General features: G+C 44.2%; 1 protein-coding gene across 6 annotated transcripts in view; it reads right to left on the bottom strand.

The window, feature by feature from the left end:
* Nucleotides 1-19,736, bottom strand: part of CAMKK1 (calcium/calmodulin dependent protein kinase kinase 1) — a 117,028-nt gene that overhangs the window by 53,238 nt on the left and 44,054 nt on the right. For 4 of the 6 annotated variants that reach the window (XR_009759875.1, XR_009759874.1, XM_061605188.1 and 1 more), the window contains exons 2-4: nucleotides 13,287-13,832; nucleotides 6,220-6,267; nucleotides 21-74 (exon numbers count right to left, since the gene is read on the bottom strand). Coding sequence is in view for 4 of the 6 variants with exons in the window: in XM_061605188.1 (XP_061461172.1) it covers nucleotides 21-74; nucleotides 6,220-6,267; nucleotides 13,287-13,727 (543 nt within the window). In the remaining 2 variants the exon portion in view is untranslated. Of the gene's footprint in view, nucleotides 1-20; nucleotides 75-6,219; nucleotides 6,268-13,286; nucleotides 13,833-15,799; nucleotides 16,022-19,180; nucleotides 19,254-19,736 lie in introns of those variants that run through there. The other 2 variants (XM_061605186.1, XM_061605187.1) reach the window with 2 other exon arrangements.

Genomic DNA, 19,736 nt, shown 5'->3' with positions numbered 1-19,736 from the left:
TAAAGAAATACGGCACTTACATAATATTGGTCGTCGTTTTCGTTGTAGGCTAGTTTCACGACGCCATAGGAGCCCTAGGAACGAACACACAGATCAGGCGAGAGATGGAAGAAACAGTCCACCTTGGTTTCTCATTTTTTCCATCTTAAGTTGAGTTCAACTGATTTCTGATCCACAACATTTGCAAGCCTCCTTCTACACGTTTTTCCTAATATAGACAATTTTGTACACAGTTTTGCCGAACGTACGCATTGCTGCAAGCCATTTCTCCTAAACAGTGTGCTAAACGCAAGAATATAGGAAGATGCCTTAGACCGAGTCAGGCCATTGGTCTGTCTAGCTCAGTAATGTCTACACTGACTGGCAGCAGCTCTCCAGCGTTTCAGACGGAACATTGCCAGCCCTATCTGGAGACGCTCAGGACTGAACCTGGGACCTTCTGCATGCAAGACAGCTGCTCTGTCACTGAGCGATGGACCTTCCCCTATAAACCACCCCCAACGATAGGATTCTCTCCCTAAGAAAGCTTGCTTGGCGCCTACATTGTTGCCCTTTCAGGGCCAAGCTATGACTTTTTCATTCTTCTTTTTCTTTTAAAGAACTTATTATTTCAGTCCCTGTGGTGTGCCTGGTAGTTTCAGATCCTGAATTTGCTGGTAGTTTTTCAGCTGCTATAATCTGTTTTGTATTTCATTCATTCGGCACTTTTGCCTACCTAAGCCTTTCCCCTCGATTCTGAGCTGGCCTCTGCAGAGAACAAGATGTTGGATTAGGTAGACCTTTGCTTTGATCCACCAAGGCTTCTCTGATGGTCTGTCCAGCAATGGCTGGCAGATTTTGGTTTCTTAAAGCTTCTCAAAAAAGGAAAATATGCAAAAATGTGCTTAAAATAAAGCAGCTAACAGGGTTCAAAGGCAGAAGATCAACCAACGAAAACTCTTTCATCAGTTGAAAGAAATCCTCGGATTGTATCCTTTTTGATCCAGCAGAGGCTTTCGATGTTGGAACAGAGAGGGAAGCATTTTTTCTGGCCAATTCCTTTGGCCCCCGGAGAAACCCAGACCTCTGGACATACTTTAGGGGCTAAAGAGGGGATGGGAATTGTCAAGAAAAGAAATCACCATTCCACTGAGCTAACTAAATTAGGAAGCAGCCAAAAATATACAGCGACAGACTATTATTATTATTTATTAATTTTTTTTATTATTTATAATTATTATTTTATTATTTATTATTTGTTACATTTATACCTTGCCTTTCTTTCCGTTATAGAGCTCAGTACTGTCTACACCAGCCTTTCCCAACTAGTGGACCACCAGATGTTGTTGGACCGCAATTCCCATCTTTCCTGACCATTGGCAATGCTGGCTGAGGCTGATGGGAGTTGTGGTCCAACAACATCTGGTGGCCCACTAGTTGGGAAAGGCTGGTCTACACTGACTGGGAGCAGCTCTCTGGGGTTTCAAACAGGGCACATTCCCAGCCCCAGCCTTGCCTGGAGATACTGTTGGGAGCAAAGCACAAGTACAGCACAAATGACCTGTACTGGGGAGGGAGGTAGACAGAAGGCACTCTATTCTTCCCTCTGCTGATTCCTCCTCTGAAGTGCTGGTCACTTTTGCAGGCTTTGCTCCTCCCCTTCCTGTCTTTGTTCTCAGTTAATAATGGCTCCCTGGGTGCTGGCCGCCTTGCTGCTTCAGCATGTATGATTTTACCACTTTATAGCAATAAACTTTGTAGTAACAAAGTAGTAATTTGCAGTAACTACTTTGTAGTAATAAAGTTTCTTTATTCTTTCAACTACCAGTCTTGACAGGCCAGACATTTCTGCACTCTGTCGCAGTATAAACACTCTAACAATACTGAGGACCAAAGCTAGGATCTTCCATAAGATCTGCCATAAGAGGTATATCCCTTCCCATTCTGGAAAAGCCTTTTCTCAGCTCGAAGGACGACTCTGTTCGCTTGCACTTGCTGGCAACAGAACTGGCGGTGGAGCAGTGAATCTGCTCTGGGTTTTAGTCTGAACGTTCAAGGAGCTGTCCAAGGTGCTGAACCTGTTTTGGGCATAAGTTCCAGCACCTTGGACAGCCCCTTGAAAGTTTAAACTAAAACCCAGGGCAGATTCACTGCCCCACTGACACCATCTGCCATTGGCGCTCTCCGGCAAGCTTGTGTTTGAGGGCAGATGTTTGTCCACATCCATGTGAACAGCAAAGGAAGGGGATTGCTTGGTTTCTTGTCACGCACAGCCCTGATGCTACAGCCCTGGGAAAGTTGCCATGTGCATGTTTTGATATACACCGTAATTATCTCCATAGCAAGAGGCTGGCCGCAGCACAGGCTCCCCGCAGGCAGGCTGAATGCCAGCTGCTCCTTCGCTCACCGTCTACCTGATCCCTGCAGTAGCAGGAAGCAGCTCAGGTCACAACAAATCAACAACCTTAGTCAGAGGCAGCATGCTTCTGAAAACCAGTTGCCGGAAGCCTCAGGAGGGGAGAGTGTTCTTGCACTTGGGTCCTGCTTGCGGGCTTCCCCCAGGCACCTGGTTGGCCACTGTGAGAACAGGATGCTGGACTAGATGGGCCACTGGCCTGACCCAGCAGGCTCTTCTTATGTTCTTATGTTCTTAACCTTGGAACAATATTACCTGTTGTTGGAATTTAAATAGCTAGGGTCATTCAGTCTGTGACTTAAGGGTTAATTCTGTTAGCGGTAAAGTCAATGAGCCAAGACGGGTGGAGGTGTTGCTTAACAACCAGACGGAGTGGCAGGATCTTTGCTGAGGTAGCGCATGCTCTGATTGGCTGCCCACCCAGTCAGCTGCCAGGTGCTCACTGTTGATGGGCATGTTTAAGCCCCTCACTCTGTTCTCCCTCCCAATTTTTTTTTAATTCTTTAAACAGGACTTAACCTGTTGTAGCCCTTCAAAGAGAGGATGCACTCAAGTGAAGGGCTGTCCTCCAACAGGTCTTCAAATAGAGAACTTGCCCTGTGTAGGAGGACACATGGCCACCCGCGAGCTGCTTGGAGTTTTATTGGGGTGCTGCTGTTGCTGCCACCCTTAGGGCCCCCCACTAAGGTCTCCCTCAAACCTAGAGCTGGTCTTTCTTTCAAGGAACCTGCTCCTCTTACGATCGTGGCAAAAAAAATAAAGCAAATATTTATGAAACTTCTCTTGCAACACGTGAGTGATTCCTCTTGATTTCATCTGAATGCAGTATTATTTCTGGAACTCCTGTTGCTCTTTAAAAAAAAAAAAAAAACCCTAACTGAAATCTTTTCCTCCTTACAGAAAAATAAGGTTGTCCTTTGAGAAGAGATCAACTTTTTAAAATTTCTTTTTTTTTACAACATCACTTGCTCCACACATAAAGCATCATCAGATTTGTTCCGAAGTTCCAAGATAAAATGAACATAGGAACACAGGAAGGTGCCTTGTACTGAGTCAGACCATTGCCTACTACACTGCCTGGTAGCAGCTCTCCATGATTTCAAACAGGGAACGTTCCCAGCTCCAGCCTTACTGGGGATACTGTTGGGAGTAAAGCACAAGTAAAGCACAAATGACCTGTACTGGGGAGAGAGATAGACAGAAGGCACTCTATTCTTCCCTGTGCTGATTCCTCCTCTGAAGTGCTTGTTGCTTTTGCAGGCTTTGCTCCTCCCCTTCCTCCTTCTCTTCCTGTCTTTGTTCTCAGTTAATAATGGCTCCCATTATTATGCCAGGGATTGAACCAGGGATTATGCAAGGCAGATGCTCTACCGCTGCGATAGGGCCCTTCCCTTTAAAGGAGCCCAGATCACGGTCTGAAGCATGGATAGGGACCCCACCCCTCCAGATATTGTTGGGTATCGTTAGCTGGGGCTGATGGGATTTGAAGTCCAACAACATCTAGAGGGCCACCTCTGGTAAGAAGGCGCCTGAGGCCGCCACCTCACTGAAGCTAAGCAGGACTTGGTGTGGTCTGCGTCAGGACGAGAGGCTGCCTGGAAACTATATACGTTGCCCTTTTGCTTAGTAATGGAAGAAATCAACTTGGTGAAATCCTTCCCTTCATTTTTTTAATGTTATGTTAACGCTGAAGATGGTTTCTTTTAAATGTTTTGTATTTTAAATGTGTAGTTTTGTTTGATTTTTTACAACACTGTGAACCGCTCAGAGGCTTCTTTTCAAGTATGAAGCGGTATTCAAATTAATTAAATAAAGACACCTAGAGAGCATTCGAGCCATTGCAAACCTTCCTCTCCTGAAAGCTGTCTCTTTTTCTCCCAAGGACCTGCAACCATACATTTTATGATTATGTCGTCTACTTTCCATTTGCTGGTCTTTGACCGAAATAAACTTATTTACATTTATTTGCAACCAAGGTCGTAGCATGTGGAAAGTCCCCGATTCAATCTCCAGCGCCTCTTAAGTTGGGCTGGGAAAGGGCTCCTGCCTGAAAAACTGGACAGCTGCTGCCAGTTGGTGTAAACAATACTGAGCTAGATGGACCAATGGTCTGATTTGGGAGAGGACACCTTCCTGTGTCCCCACCAGCCTGAATGAGCCTGCCTGACCTTGAAAACCAACCTGCTCTTTTCAACTGAGTGGCCATCATTACTCTTAACTAAGGTCCTGGCTATATACTCCTAGAATGCTCAGATAACTTGCATTTGCCCTTCCCCTCTGTTATGGAAATGTGTATATATATATATGCAGAGATCCTCAGCGGTCTGAGCCACGTGTGTGCCAGAGTGTGTATCTACCTAAGCAGCAGGCTTTTACCCTGCATTGAGATCACTGTGACGTAAGACTTAGTAAAATAAGAAAAGTTACTTTATTTATAGAAATACATAGTAGATAGGAAAGGCATACCAAGTTCTAACTAAGCTGGAGGCACAATACCCAGACTTGGGTATTGCCCTCATGGCTCAGGAGAGAGAGCAAAGACAAAGATGTCTCCTCTCTCCTCAGATAGTCAAAGAAAAAAAACGAAGGAAGGAGGGGCAGGCCAGCTTCCCTGAGCATATCGGTTTACAAGGAAAGGAATTTAGGTAGAGAACAGCACAGGTACAGGTAGGCAAGTCTAGCCAGTTGGAGGACCCTAACTCTATCTCCCTTCTGGAATGCAAACAAAAGAACCCAAACAAGAGTTGCTCTTGCCCCACTTCCAACACCCTCCCTGTGTTGGATTTTAGAGTGTAAGCTCTGCGGGGCAGGGACCTGTCCTCTACAAAGCACCTACCACACCAACAGCGCTCTATAAATAATGGGTTGTGTACAACTAAGTTAGCCACAAAGTAGATCCCCTGAAGTTAACGGACCAAAGTGAGCCAGGACTATTAATTTCAATGGGTCCACTCCAAGTAGGGCCAACTTTGGATGCAACCTAATAATAATAATAATATTTCCTCTCAGTGAGAATACCCTCTCTTAGGACACCATCTGCAGCCATGGCAGCATTCCAAGCTCGCAGGCGTTGGAGCAATTCTACCTACTCTGAATGCCTTTCAGCAACACACAGGAAAGGCTTTTGATGCCAAAAAGCAATTAAAACCTCATTGCATTTGTATGGAAATAAGAGCTTAACTAGGCCAGACAGAAAAGGCTGGCCTTTCTTCATTCTCTACAATTGGTTGAATTCAAGGCCTTTTAGAAAGCTTCCATGTTACATTTGGGCAACAGACGTCCCAAGCAGAGAGGCAGGCCAAGTACTCACAGGGAAAAGAGAGATGTAGCAATGATGCTAATCATCATTATCCTAGAAGGACAGGTGATAAATAACGACATCTCTTGGTATGAAAATGCTTGCTCACTCAGGGTTGAAAAAGACCCCATCTGCACTATACATTTAAAGCGGTATCATACCACTTTAAACAGTCCTAGCTCCCTCTCCCCCAAAGAATCCTGGGAACTGTATGACTGTTTAAAGTGGCATGGTACACTTTACATGTGTGGCGTAGGTTGGGCCTAAGTCAGCTTTGCTCAACCTGGAACCCACTCTAGGTTGCCAGACTCCAACTCCCATCATCCCCCCAGCTAGTATGGGCAGCAGCCAGGAATGATGGGAGTTGTAGTTTGGAGGGCGGCAGGCTGGCAAAGTGCTACTGTGACAGATAGAAACAGTACAATAAAATTACCAAAATATAGATAAAAATCAACAGGGTTTTTTTAAAAAAAAAAACGAAACAAAATTGCATACAGCGCCAAAAGTCTGAGATGAGGTCACATACCTTGCCTATTTCACTTTTCAACTGGTATTGGTTCAACTGCACACAATCCTGGAAGCAGAAATGGAGAGATATAGGATGGTTATTAATAATAATAATAATAATTATTATTATTATTGAATTTATATCACCCCTCCTGATGATGATGATGATCATCATCTGCCCTTCACCCTGAGGTCCCAGAGCGGGTTACAACAGTTCAAAATACATCCTTAAAAACAACTTAAGTTCACAAACACTGCAAAAGTAGGATGGGACCTAAAAATATACATGACAGGTGTCAAAGGCCCCGGTAAAGAGGCGCGTCTTTCGCTGAAAACTGTCCAGTGAGGTTGTCAGACGCATCTCCGTGGGGAAGGAGCCCCCCAAGTTAGGAAATGCATTTGGGTTAGGGTTGTGCAAACCTGTCAATTTCAGCGTCTCCTTTTTCTTAAATTCAGTTCTCGACCTTTCCACATTAATCTGTGATTTTCTTTAAAAAAAAAAGTCTCCATGAAAATTCGTCATTTTACTGCAAATACACATCCTTGTGTGCAATTGTGCCTAACGTACACATTTTTCCAAATCACATTTTCCCTAATATAATGTATCTTCGTATGTTACGTTCACGAAAAGATGCATTTTAATGCACACTTTGCCTCAATATATGCAACGGCCCCTTCAGGAGGAAGGACAGGATATAAATTGAATAAATAAATAAAATGTTTGTATGCAATTACTTCGCTGGAGAACTGCACTGCAAAATTTGGGAAAGGATGGCTTTGGTTCCCGTTTGCATTCTGTTTTGGAAAGTGCAAATTAGGTATCTTCACCTTTGAACAGAAACTGCATCAAATTTCTGCCCCCTTCCTAATTTGGGGACAAAAACAAAAGCTAACAGTATCTGACCATTTATCTGTATAAATCTGCCTGGTCTTCACTTATTGATGGAATACGGCAGGCCAGGGGAAGGAGCAAGTATTTTTGGAACTGGCAGAACCTCCAAAACTTCTTTGACTCCAACTCTGTGCCCAGATTTGTGCCATGCTGAGTGGGGGGCAGTGGCAGTAGCACAGCTGGCCAGTGGAGGCAAGTGTGCAGCAGGCGGGGAGACAATTCACAATTGCTTCAGTTTGCCTAATGGAAGAGCCGGCCCTGCTGAAACTCTTGGCTTGGAAAGAGACGGCAGAGTGGTCCCCAGGATCAGTCTGTGGAATATGCTCCCCAGTAAGGTCCGACTGGCTCCTTCATTGACATCTTTGCAGCGCCAGGTAGCCATATACACCAGACATTTATTCCAGTATTATTCCACTTTAAACAGCCATGGCTTTCCCCCCCAAAATCATGGGAAATGTAGTTTGTGAAGGGTGCAGAGAGTTGTTAGGAGACCCCTCCCATTCCTCTCCCCGAGCAATAATTCCCAGAGTTCCCTGGAACGAGGGGTTGGTTTTTAAATCACTCGGAGAATTGTGACTCTGTGAAGGGAATAGGGATCTCCTAACAACTGTCAGGATCCTTCATAAACTACACTTCCCAGGATGCTTTAGAGGAAGCCATGCCTGTTTAAAGTGGAATACATGTCTGGTGCGAATGTGGCCAAAGTCTTAACTTTTTCCCCAGGCATTTGATAGACTATAATGATGTTGTTTTGTGATTAGGGTGCTGCCAAAGCTGTCTGTGGCTGTATGGGGTGGTTGGTTATTGTTTTATGATTTTGTTTTTATGGTACTGTATATTTACTTTTGTTTTTAACTGTGCTGCAAGTCGCTTGGAGACCTTTGGGTAACAAGCGACTGATTTGATTGATTGATTGATTTGATTTGTTAGATGCCAATCTGGCAGAGGTTAATCTGCCACTCTGGGTGACGCACAACAAAATACAATACAATCCATGTAAAAACAATTCAAAAAGCAAACAGCATAAAATTTAAAAACTGAATAAACCCCCAAGGAACTACCCTCTGCCACCCTAACCCCCTTCCCAAGCCTAATAAACCATCATGACCAAAGAGGGGGATTTGCTCATCCTGCTTTGCAACAGATAGAAAACTGAAATGGGGTCCAAAAAGGTCCCAGATTCCTTGATACGTCCATGACGTCTGGTCAGAAGTTCTCAGGTACCCATCCCATCCAATCCTCACTCCAAATATTGACTCAGAAATGTCATCCTCGCTTCATCCCAAAGCACAGAGGAAGGATCCCTCTAAGCATTTTGCTTTCTGCAGATATGAGGTTTGTTCCAGAAGGCAAGCCAGCGTGCATTTTGTTCCCTCTGCCTATTTCCCCTCATTTTCCCACTGCATGGAGCCGAGTGCATTAAGCAAATCCTTCCGTTTCAGAAAGAACAACAGTTGCGATGTGCAGGGGCTGTCAAATGTGATAGCACTCTGAAGGCAGCTGGCTCCCAAGATTTTTCACCGCCTTAGGGCAAGTTTGGTGTAAATGTCTCCACTCTGTTGTAGACCGAACAACACAGTCGGTGTGACATGCCAAATCATCCAGTGTTGGCTGCAATTTGCTATGGACGACACGGGAACAAAGCTGATTGATCAGGTGCATTTCAGCTGATTAATCAATTGATCGATGAAAGCAGCAACCCTCAACACACTTACTAGGACAGCTTTTGCCAACCTGGCGCTCTCCCGACATTTTGGACTACAGCTCCCATCAGCCATTAAGTTAAGTTCTCCAGATTTCCACATCAGATTGCAATTAAAAAAAAATACAATTTTCCAAAAAAAGCCAAGCATACAATGCACTCTCTGGATTCCCAAGTAACTTGAGAAACAGTAACAAGAACTCATTAACACTCCCCCTTCCCACCTAAACAATTTCAGGTATTATATCAAATTTTGTTGTTTTCCATTCCATGTCACCTTAGAAGGTCAAACCAGAAGCGGCCACGTGCAGATGGCGGATTCAGTGGGTTGTCTTGGTTACATATGGACTGAATGAAGCAATACCAAGTATTAATAAATTTGCCCGAGTCTGCTTGTTTGCAAACTTGTCAAATTTGAAAATCAGATCGCAAATTTTTAAAAAACAAGTCCTCATGAAAATTCATCAGCACTGAAGTGCAAATTTTTCCTGATATGTACATTTTTATGCAGTCTTGCCTAATATGCATAGTTTTGCAAAGCAATTTCCCCTAATATAATGCATTTGCATTGTAGTGCCAATTTCACTTAATATACACATCCCTATATGCAATTTTCCCTAATATGCAAATCCGTTTTCCGTAATATAATGCATCTTTGCATGTTGTTTTCACTAGCATCTGCGTTCTTACCCCAACAGCTGCATTTTTTGTAACATGTTACATGGCTGGAGAAATGCCTTGCAAAATTCAGACACGTGCAAATTTCAACGGTTCTCATATTGAAAAGTGAAAATTTGATAGATTTGGCTTTAACTGTGAACTGAATCAAATTTCTCCCCCATCCCTAAGGTGGATTCTAAGGTCCAGATAGTGAGACCAGAAGGGACTGCATTCAAGCCTTAAAAATATGCTGCTGTCTAGGGATGAGGTGCCTGTTCCTACTGGTCCTGACGTTAACACAGCCTCGGTTATGTAGTACGGCGGACAACCGCCCATTCATCTTATAAATTATATATATATATTAAAACTTTTCTTTTTATATCATAGTATCCGCCAACGCAGGACAGCACTTTATGCATCACTTTATGGCCTTCAGGGACTTCTAACCAAACACAGAATTAAAACCCTGCAGCTGATGGAAGTTAAAAGACGATATAACGGCCAGTGCAGTGTAAGTAAATATCGCCCCGCTGGATGTCGGAAGGAGAGGACACAGCTCACGTTCTCTTAAAACATCCCTTATATTCAAGAAGTGGATATCTTGCCTCCCTCGCTGCTGGTTTCAGACATGCTACCTTTTTAAATTTAAAAAAATGTATTTTTATTGGCAGGAAGAGATTTCTATGTGACTTATTGGGTTGCTAAATATGTTAAAACTAACTTTAGAGAGGAGGAACGGTGCTATTCCTCTGGTGGTAACATATATTCCTAGAGCCATCTTAATTAATCTACTAATCTCTCTATCCCACCAGTTAAAACAGCTAGACTGGTGAGGACTAGGGAGAGGGCTTTTTCAACTGTGGCCCCCACTTTGTGGAATTCCCTCCCAAATGATCTCCGCCAGGGCCCCTCTATGATGAGCTTCTGCCGGGCCTTGAAAATCTGGCTCTTCAGGCAGGCTTTTGGGGTGGGTTAGGTTTTATTATGGTTGTTGAGATTTTTAATGTTTTAATGTATTTGTATGTTTTTATTTTGTACGTCGCCCAGAGTGGCTGGACAACCAGCCAGATGGGCGACTAATAAATCTAATAAATAAATAAATATTTATTTATTTGATTTATCTCTTGCCCTTCCTCCCACTAGGAGCCCAGGGCAGCATTACACTTAATATATTCATCTCTATATGTTTTAATATGTTTATATAACTGAATTATTCTTTTTTAATCTCTGTTTTTGTCTTTTTTTGGTATATATTTTTTGATGCTTGGTAGGCTATTGTGCAATACATTGAACCAACTGAGCATTACTCAAAGAGGGCTCCGCGTCCCAAAAGTTGCTACTGCAATCAATCAGTTAAGTCTTTGTGGTCCCACAAGACCCTGATGTTCGGGGCCTAAATAAAAGAGAGACGGACTTCTTTGGCAATGTTAAAAAAAAGGTTTTTTCCCCAACGCAGCTGCCAAGAATCTAGCACCAGCCCGCCCACCATGTGCCCACATTAATATCTCAAGCTGCGTCCGTTCTGCTCTGTGTGCAGCGCACTGAGAAGCACCACGGACGTCAGCCGATAAAATAATCATGAGCCAGCCGCTGCGGCAAGTTGAATTCCCTGAGGGTATCCGCCAAACCAGAGGCATGCAGAGCCAACAGAAAAATGTGGAGGGTAAAAATTGAGTTCCTGACACCTAGCCGAGCAAGGAGAGTGCAGCCTGGATTGTTTCAGGCTCAGATGAAGGGTGGGGAACCCCTTGCGGCCTGAGGGCCGCATTCCTTTCTGGGCAATCTTCCAAGGGCCACCTGCAAGTGGTGGGTGGGGCCAGAGGCAAAACTGGGCGGAGCCATGAATGTACACCTTTGTATTAACAGGCTAGTGTCTACACCCATTCACACACCCCTCTAAATGTTCCACCTACGCATGCAAGAGTTCATATTGCTTAGCTGTGTAACATTATGCCTGGCATGGAGAAAGTGGAGAGAGAAAACTTTTTCTTCCATTCTCATAATGCTACAACTCATGGCCATCCAAGGGAGCTGAACGGTGGACGGTTCAGGACAGACAAAAGAAAGCTCTTCTTCATGCAGGGCAAATGATGGGATTTGCTCCCACAGGAGGCAATGGTGGCCACCAATTTGGATGGCTTTCAGACTAGCCACGATGGCTATGATCTGCCTCCATAAATCGGTAGTGGTTCCGGGTTCGAGTTACTCCAAACCACAGGAGGGGAAGAGTGCTCTTGCGCTCAGTTCTTATGTTATTATTACATCACAGCGGTCTTCAAAATGACTGAAGGGCTGCCATGCAGAAGATGGAGCAGACTCATCCTCTGTTGCTCCAGAGGGCGGGACCCAAACCAATGTCTGGAAATTACATGGAAGGAGGTTTTGGATAAAACATTCGGAGAAGCTTCCTAAGGATAAACGCTGTTTGACAATGGAACAGTCTGCCTCAGACTTCTGTCTCCTCCTTGGGAGTATTTACGCAGAGCCCAGGTGGCCATCTGCCAGGAATGCTGTAGCTGCCTCTTGCTCTGCAGATCCGAGCAAGGGGTTGGGCTAGATGACCTCTGAGATCCCTTTCAATGCTATGATGTCTTCTGCATGCAAGTCATGAGCTCCACCGCAGAGCTGCAGGTTCTCCCCATCTGGTGCAGTGGCTGAGGGGGAGGGCTTAGCCATAGTTAAACCTTCTTTCAATCGCGTGAGGTCAAACCAACCCTGGGTGCTGTTTCTGTCGCAAACATTACACAGAAGCAGATCTCCAACATGCTCCCTCAACGATATTGTCACCCACACTGTCATTTAGAATGGGTTTACCTGTAATTGTTTCATGAGAATGTTTTTAACTGTTTTAAGTGCGTTTTGCTTTTTCTTGTTAAATTGTTTCATTTATGTTTGTCCTGGATCCTTCGGCAGGACAGGCAGGATATTAATTAAAAGTAGTAATAATAATAATAATAATAATAATAATAGTTAACAATGTCCTCAAATTTCAGCTGCTTACCATTTACAGCAGGTAGGGACCCTTCGGCCGGCCAGATGTTGCTGAACTACAACTCCCATCAGCCCCAGCAAGAATGGCCAACGGCCAGGGATAATGGGCATTCTAGTTCTGCAACATCTGGAGGGCCACAGGTTCCCCACATCTGATTTTTCCCCTCTACACACAAAAAACATACGGGATGAAATAAATTCCGCCCAAATCCCAACTGAGTCTTGAATCTGGGCTGTTCTTTGTCCTTGTCACTGTGATGAGTTGCAGGAAAAAGAAATTCAACGAAAAATGACACAGGGAACCAGAATGCAAGTGCTCATCTTTTGACACAACAGCACATGGCTTCGTTCGGGGATAATGCACTATCCCAAATACACTGGAAGTTGCGTTGTGGTAATAAAATGTTCCAGAAAACAATCCACATAAAGCTTCGTCTTCTGGACTATACACTGACAGCAGTACTATAGCACTTTAAGCAGCCATGGCTTGACCCCAAAGAATCCTGGGAACTCTAGTTTGTTAAGGGTGCTAAGAGTTGTTTCAATTCCCAGAGTGGTTTAACAATCAATCTGTCTTCCCAGGGAACTTTGGGAACCGCAGCTCTGCGAGGGCGATGGGGGCTCAACACCTCTCTACTGCTAATAAATAAAATGTGCAATAACAATTTGCTGCCCTGTCACAGAACCCCAAATTAGCTGCCTGAGGCCGTTGTCTCACTCTGTCTAACGGCAGGGCTGGCCCCATCTCCTTTATTTATTAATTGATCAAAAAGTATTTTTCGAAGCACCCTTCATTAACAGCAACCCCATTCCCCCTATCCAAAATAGAGAGTGAACCCACCGCTGCATCCGAGATGGAGACTCGATGGGACTCTATCGTTGGCCTCCGGAAGATCCGTGGCAAGATGTGCGTGGAAGGGCCTGTGGCGTATGGGCCAAAGCCCAGGGAGTCGGCCGAAGCCAAATAGTTTCCAGCAGGCTTTTCTTGAAGCGAGTATTTCCGGCCAGAGAGGAAAGCCTTCTTTGGGACACACAACTCATGAGCTCCGTCGAGTTCTTCAGACGTCCCCGAATCAACGTTGACCCTATTTCTTTGGTTGCTGGCCGCAGTATTAGAGAACACGACGTTGTTCAGTTCAGCTGGCCCCTGACCGTTTTGGTTAGCAGTGTCAGGGCTGACAGCAACGTGGATAGCCGCGACCCTTTTGGCGAGCTCCGCCTGTGTGTCTTTGCAACAGACCTGGGTGACTTGGCCAGCAGTCTCAGCTGGAGAATCTCCCATCCTCGATTCCAGGCTTTACACCTTCTTAGATCATGATGATGGAAGCTGCTGGGGTCGGACAGCTCATGGGAAGCATCTGAGATGGAGACGCTGCAACATGGACGTCTGGAAAGAATCAGAACAAGGAAGGATTAAGCAAAGCGGTAGCTAGGGATGGGGGAGAAATTCGATTCGGTTCTCATTTCAAGCCGAAACTATCAAATTCGTACTTTCCAAAACAAGAAACGGAGACATCTTTTGACATTCGCAAGGATCTGAATTTTGCAATGCAGTTCTCCCGCCAAAGAATGTTAGGAAGAATGCGTGCATTTTACTAGTGAACGTAACGTACAAAAATGTATTCTATTGGGGGAAATCACGTGTTTCCGTTAGTCAAAACTACATGCAAAAAATGTGTGTATTAGGAAAAAATAATAAATTTTGCCTAATAATTTTCAAGAGGATTAACTTTGTGTGATGCCACGACCCTCCGCTGTGTCGGCACAGGGGCACATCTGGACGCCTTTGTGCAGAGAGCCTCACACCTCTCCAAGTGAACACTCAAGGGGTTCCCATTAGGGTTTAAAGCTTTAAACAATTTAGATGTAGATGTACTGCCCTCAAGTCGATTCCGACTTATGGCGACCTTACGAAGAGGGTTTTCATGAGGCTGAGAGGCAGTGACTGGCCCAAGGTCACCCAGGGAGCTTCGTGGCTATGTGGGGATTTGAACCCTGGTCTCCCAGGTCGTAGTCCAACACCTTAACCACTACACCACACTGGCTCTCTTAGGCCGCATATATCTGAAAGACCACCTTCTTCCCCACAGACCCACTTGGGTATTAAGAATGGCAGATGGGTTCCACCATCCTCAGGAGGTTTGGGGTGGTGGTGGGAGAATAAACTCTTTGTGGCAGCTCTCCCAGCAAAGACCCGCCTGGTCCATCCCTTGTATAAATTTCATCACATGCTTTTCCCTGGCTGTTGACACTTAAGAGACATAATTTTAGGATTAGCAGACTATTCTTCTGCTTGGAAATTGTTTAAACTAATTTTAATCTTGTATTTTTTATATATTGCTGTTACCCACCCTGGGACAACAATAATAATAAATCGGAGCACAAGATCCCTCTCCCATTGCTTGCCTTCCATTGTCATCTCCACACTCCTCGGTCCTTCCCCCGCACACCTTCCCTCACAACAACAGACATCCCTAGGAGCCAATCAGCCAAAAAGGGGAGAGTGTTAGCTACTGAGAAGAGTCTTCTCAGTGGGTGACTCACCTCCTTTCACTCTGATTGGCTCCAATCAGCTGGAAAGGACAAGGAAGCATGTTAGAAGATTCTTCACACCCCTTTCATGCTGATTGGCTCATAGGAGGCTGGAGACATAGGGACATGGCTGGGAACCTGCTCCCAAAACAGTAAGGGGTCTAAGACCCTCCCCCAAGACCCAAGACCACTACAAATGTGAGACCCCAGACCACTACATCTGTGGGCACAAATGTGAGATCTTTGGTTGGGGCAGTCTTAGTGGTTCCTCACACCCCTGAGGTTCAGTTGGCCTCCACCAGGGACCAACCTTTAGTATGGCAGGCCCTGCCCTGTGGAACTCTCTATCACTAGAGATTCGGCAGGAACCATTCCATCATTCTTTCAGAGGTCTCCTGAAAGCTGAACTTTTTAAACAGGCCTTTTAATACGAATTCTCATTTCCATCCAGTGCAGAACTTATAGATGCTTTTATTAGTGATTTTAACAATGTTTTTATTGGTTTTTAATTCCATCATATTTTTGTACGTTGTTATGCCGCCTTGATAATCTTGTATGAAAAGGGCAGCATATAAGGAGGCTATCACTACTGCACCTCACAACAATGTATTTCACAGGAGGACGGGGAGACTGAGACCCTGCTCCCAAACAAGTAAGGGGTCTAAGACCCCCCCAAGACCCCAGATGACTACACCCCTGGGGGGAATACAAGAATCTAAGCACAGGGGCTTAGAGTTCTAGATGGGGCGGCAGGTCTCCCCAAAAGTCACCATGCCCATTCCGCAAAGCTTTGAAACAACAACTCACTGGCACAACTCTTACCTTTGTACAGCAGGCTCCATCCGGCCATGAAAACAGCCAAGATATTTCTACACACACCTCTATATCCTTCATCTAGGCAAGCCACCGTTCAAGGAGATATTTCAGACAAGCAACGGAATGAAGAGAAAGCACGGGGCAGAGGGCAGCCCGGGGAGAGACTCAGGGGGCTGGCAGAAGAGGCCTGGGGGTCCACAGTCAGACCCCAGGGCGGAGGTTCTCTGCCCCAGCCGCAGAAGTACAAAGGGTAACATTCCGACAGGCTTGGCAAAATGGCACTTCTGCTTTACATATCGGAATCAAGAGGCAGTGCTATTTTTAAATCAAATGAGAAGGAAATCAGCGGAGGAGGAAATTCAGGAGTACAGTGGAGTTTGGGTGCTGGTGGCGTGTACGTGTGGATCTTTTCTGTTTGGGCTTACAGGCCATCCTAAGAACATAACAGCAGCCCTGATGGATCTGGCCAGCATCCTCTTCTTACCATGGCCAACCAGAGCCCCCCCCCCAACAGGAAGCTGAAATGCAGGAGCTGAATGCAAAGAGCAAAGCTGACCAAACAGTCCTTTGCTCTTGTCCTGCCGCAACCTTTTCGCCCCTTGCCTCATTTTCTTTCTGCATAGTTCCACATTATTGCACAACCAGTGGGTTTTGATTTTGGTCTACTTTCACGCTGACATCTGTGCTGGTCTGTGCACTGACGGTCTTCCGTTGTAGCCGTATCAAAAGTTTTTCCATTGGTGAACCCTCCAGAGTGCATGGTTATAATTAGGCATAGAGACAGAGGAAGAATTCAGTCGTCATTTAAAAGGTGAGCCTACTTAACCCACAATTCCCGAAACGATATGTGAAGCAAAGAGCAACCACCCTTCAAAATTCACACAAATCTGAATTTTGCAATGCAGCTCTAACCAAGCAGTTTGTTCAGAAATTCATATACTTGGGTAAAGAATGCGTATCTCAGTGAAAATGACATACAAAAATGCATTACGATAAGGAAAATTGCTTTGCAAAAATACGTGTGTTCGGGAAAATTGCATTCAAATGTACATTTTGGGAGAAATTTGCAATTGAATGCTACTGAATTTTTATGAGGACTTTAAAAAAACACAGCTGAGGGGGAAATGTGTAGAACTGAACATGAGACTGTAGCAAATAAGAAACAGAGAGACAGTGATTTTGACAGATTCGCCCCTCCCTAATTGGGAGACATATAAATGCTATTAAGAGCTCTCAGGGAAGCAGGCAGCTTGTCACAGTACTGGTTAAGGGAAGGGTTGTTAAAACCCACGCCCCCTGGGTCATGCCCCTGATGCAAATAGTGCCGATTCAAATTTTCCCCACCTGGAGATCCTGACAGCCACGGAGGGTAAAACATTTAGGTGTTTGCTTACTCTAATAAATATGTACAATAGCAAAAAGGGACAAGGGAAACAATGCAAAAGGAAATCCGGAATGCTGCATGAGACAGTTTTGGAAGAGGAAGAATCTAAGAGCAGTTATAACATTGCAGGCAAGGCTTTGCCTCTCCCTCTGGTACAACCATTTTGCTTTTTATTCATTTATTCCCTGTTCGAGACAACCCCCATCAACCAGTCCTCTGGGACTTGATTTAAAAAAATCTCCAATAAAAATCAACTCAATAAAATGAGATTGAAACTCTAAATCCGGCATAAACAACACCCAAACAAGGATAAAACAGGACAACATAAAATGAATATAAATACCAGCCTAAAACACTGGTAAAGGGGAAGTGATTTCACCTCCTCTGCTTCGCTTTTCAAACAACGTTGTTGCTTTTGCTATCGCCTACAGTCTAAACAAAGCTAGGTATGACGTATCTTTGTAAATACTGGTGGATTTTTATTTTGCACTGATATTTTTGTACTGATACAATGGAAATACTTGCATCAGGGAAAAAGCAACACTAGCCATTTTCTTCCTGAGAAGCTACTGCTCTACATGCAGAGAGTTCTGGATATGAGAAGGGAATCAGACATCAAGGGTTGTATCTAGGGATGTGGAAGAAAATCAATTTGTTTGCATTTAAAGATGAATGTATCAAATGCACACTTTCCAAAACAATTTGAAAACTGATACACAGCCACTCCTCAAACTTTGCAGGATCCAAATTTTGCGATGCAGTCCTCCAACCAAGGAATGCTTACAAAAATGCATATATTAGGGGAAAGTGTGCATAAAAATTAATATATCGGTGAAACCAACCGACAAAAGGCATAAAATTAGGAAGAACTGCTTGCAAAAATGTATTTATTAGGAGAAATTCGCAGTGCAATGCTGGAGAATTTTCAGGAGGATTTTTTTTAAACCCACAAACTACGAAAGAAATGTGGAAAACTGAATTTAAGATCGGATAAATGAGAAACTGAGCAAACCTTCCATCCTTATTGTATGCAAGGTTAGTCCTACTCAAAGTAGACCCATTTACATTAATGGATGTGGTTAATTTAGGCCTTACCATTTTAATGCATCCACTCTGAGTAGACCTTAGTCGTATCCAACCCCAAGACTAGAATCCTATACCCGCTAGCCTGCCAAAGAAGCCCCAGGGAACTCAGTTCCTTGACTTCTATTGCCTTTAATCATTTGTTATATATTTGTGACATTCAGCAGAAGTCAGCAAAACCAACAAGGAGATTTGGCTAGCTCCACAGAAGGCAAAAATGCACTCAAAATGCGGCTGGCTTCCACCCAGCTATCAGCAGCTATGTTGTATAAAATCCTAAAACAGTTTGTATAAACTGAGCTCTAGCTGGGAGGAAGGGCGGGATATAAATCAAATAATATATAAATAAATAACCCCCCCCCAAAAAATAAAGCAGAAGTGCTTGCTGGTCTGGTTCTGCTGTTTATCGCAGTTCAATAAATATTTATTATTTATTTTTATTTATTTATTATACTTGTATACCACCCCATAGCCGAAGCTCTCTGGGCGGTTTACAGTAACTAAAAACAAATACAATTTAAACTACATCTTTTTTAAAAAAACAATTTAAAACACAATTAAAAAATTTAAAACAATATAAAGCACATGCTAAAATGCCTGGGAGAAGAGGAAAGTCTTGACCTGGCACTGAAAAGATAACAGTGTTGGCGCCAGGCGCACCTTGTCAGAAATATCATTCCATAATTTGGAGGCCACCTCTAAGAAGGCCTTCTTCCTTGTTGCCATTCTCCGAGCTTCCCTTGGAGTAGGCACCCAGAGGAATATCACGAATTTGGAACAGTTAAGACAACTGGGGCTGTAAAAAACTAAATCATCCTGTGAAGCTCAGGACGAAACAACCTTGCACATCACCATCTCTTCAACTCAGTGGGTCTTACTTCTAAGTAAACACATACAGGATCATGCTGCCAATCTCCCACCTGCAGTCAAAAGCAGAGCGGTCCAGCAAGAGCTTCACTGCAGGCTTCTGCTATTTGTGCAGCTCAGTTTAATGTTGTCTCAGAAGAAACGTTTTCTCAGGAAGTTGTGGAAGAGAACGGCAAAAGAATGCGAGATCTATTTTCCAACTCTAGCAGCTGTGGGGTGCGTTTGCATTTTATTGCCTTTTCCAAGACAAAAAAAAAACAACCCACCAAAACCCTGACAATACACTTCCCTTTCACACACAGAAGAAGCAGTCTTCTGACATTTGGGCACCTCGCCAAAAGGAAATGAAATTGTTTCAAATAAAATTCACGCCCCCTTGGAGATTTTTGCCCATAACTGTTTACAATTCATCTCCATCCCTGTGGAGCACCTGCTGAAGGAATGCCCCAGTGCAACAGTAAAAACCCACCCCATGCTATTTCGGGGAATAGATGTTTATTTACTTTTTTTGCAATGCCATGCTGTGCACCAGGAACTTTAAACGATATACTATACACACAACTGAACGGAAAATGGAAGGGGCTTCCATCTGTACAGAACTGGCTCAAC

The sequence above is a fragment of the Rhineura floridana genome, chromosome 21 (genome assembly GCF_030035675.1).
Source record: "Rhineura floridana isolate rRhiFlo1 chromosome 21, rRhiFlo1.hap2, whole genome shotgun sequence".
Lineage (NCBI taxonomy): Eukaryota > Metazoa > Chordata > Lepidosauria > Squamata > Rhineuridae > Rhineura > Rhineura floridana.
The sequence above is the reverse complement of the archived record's forward strand: the minus strand, read 5'-3'. Positions and strand labels throughout refer to the sequence as shown.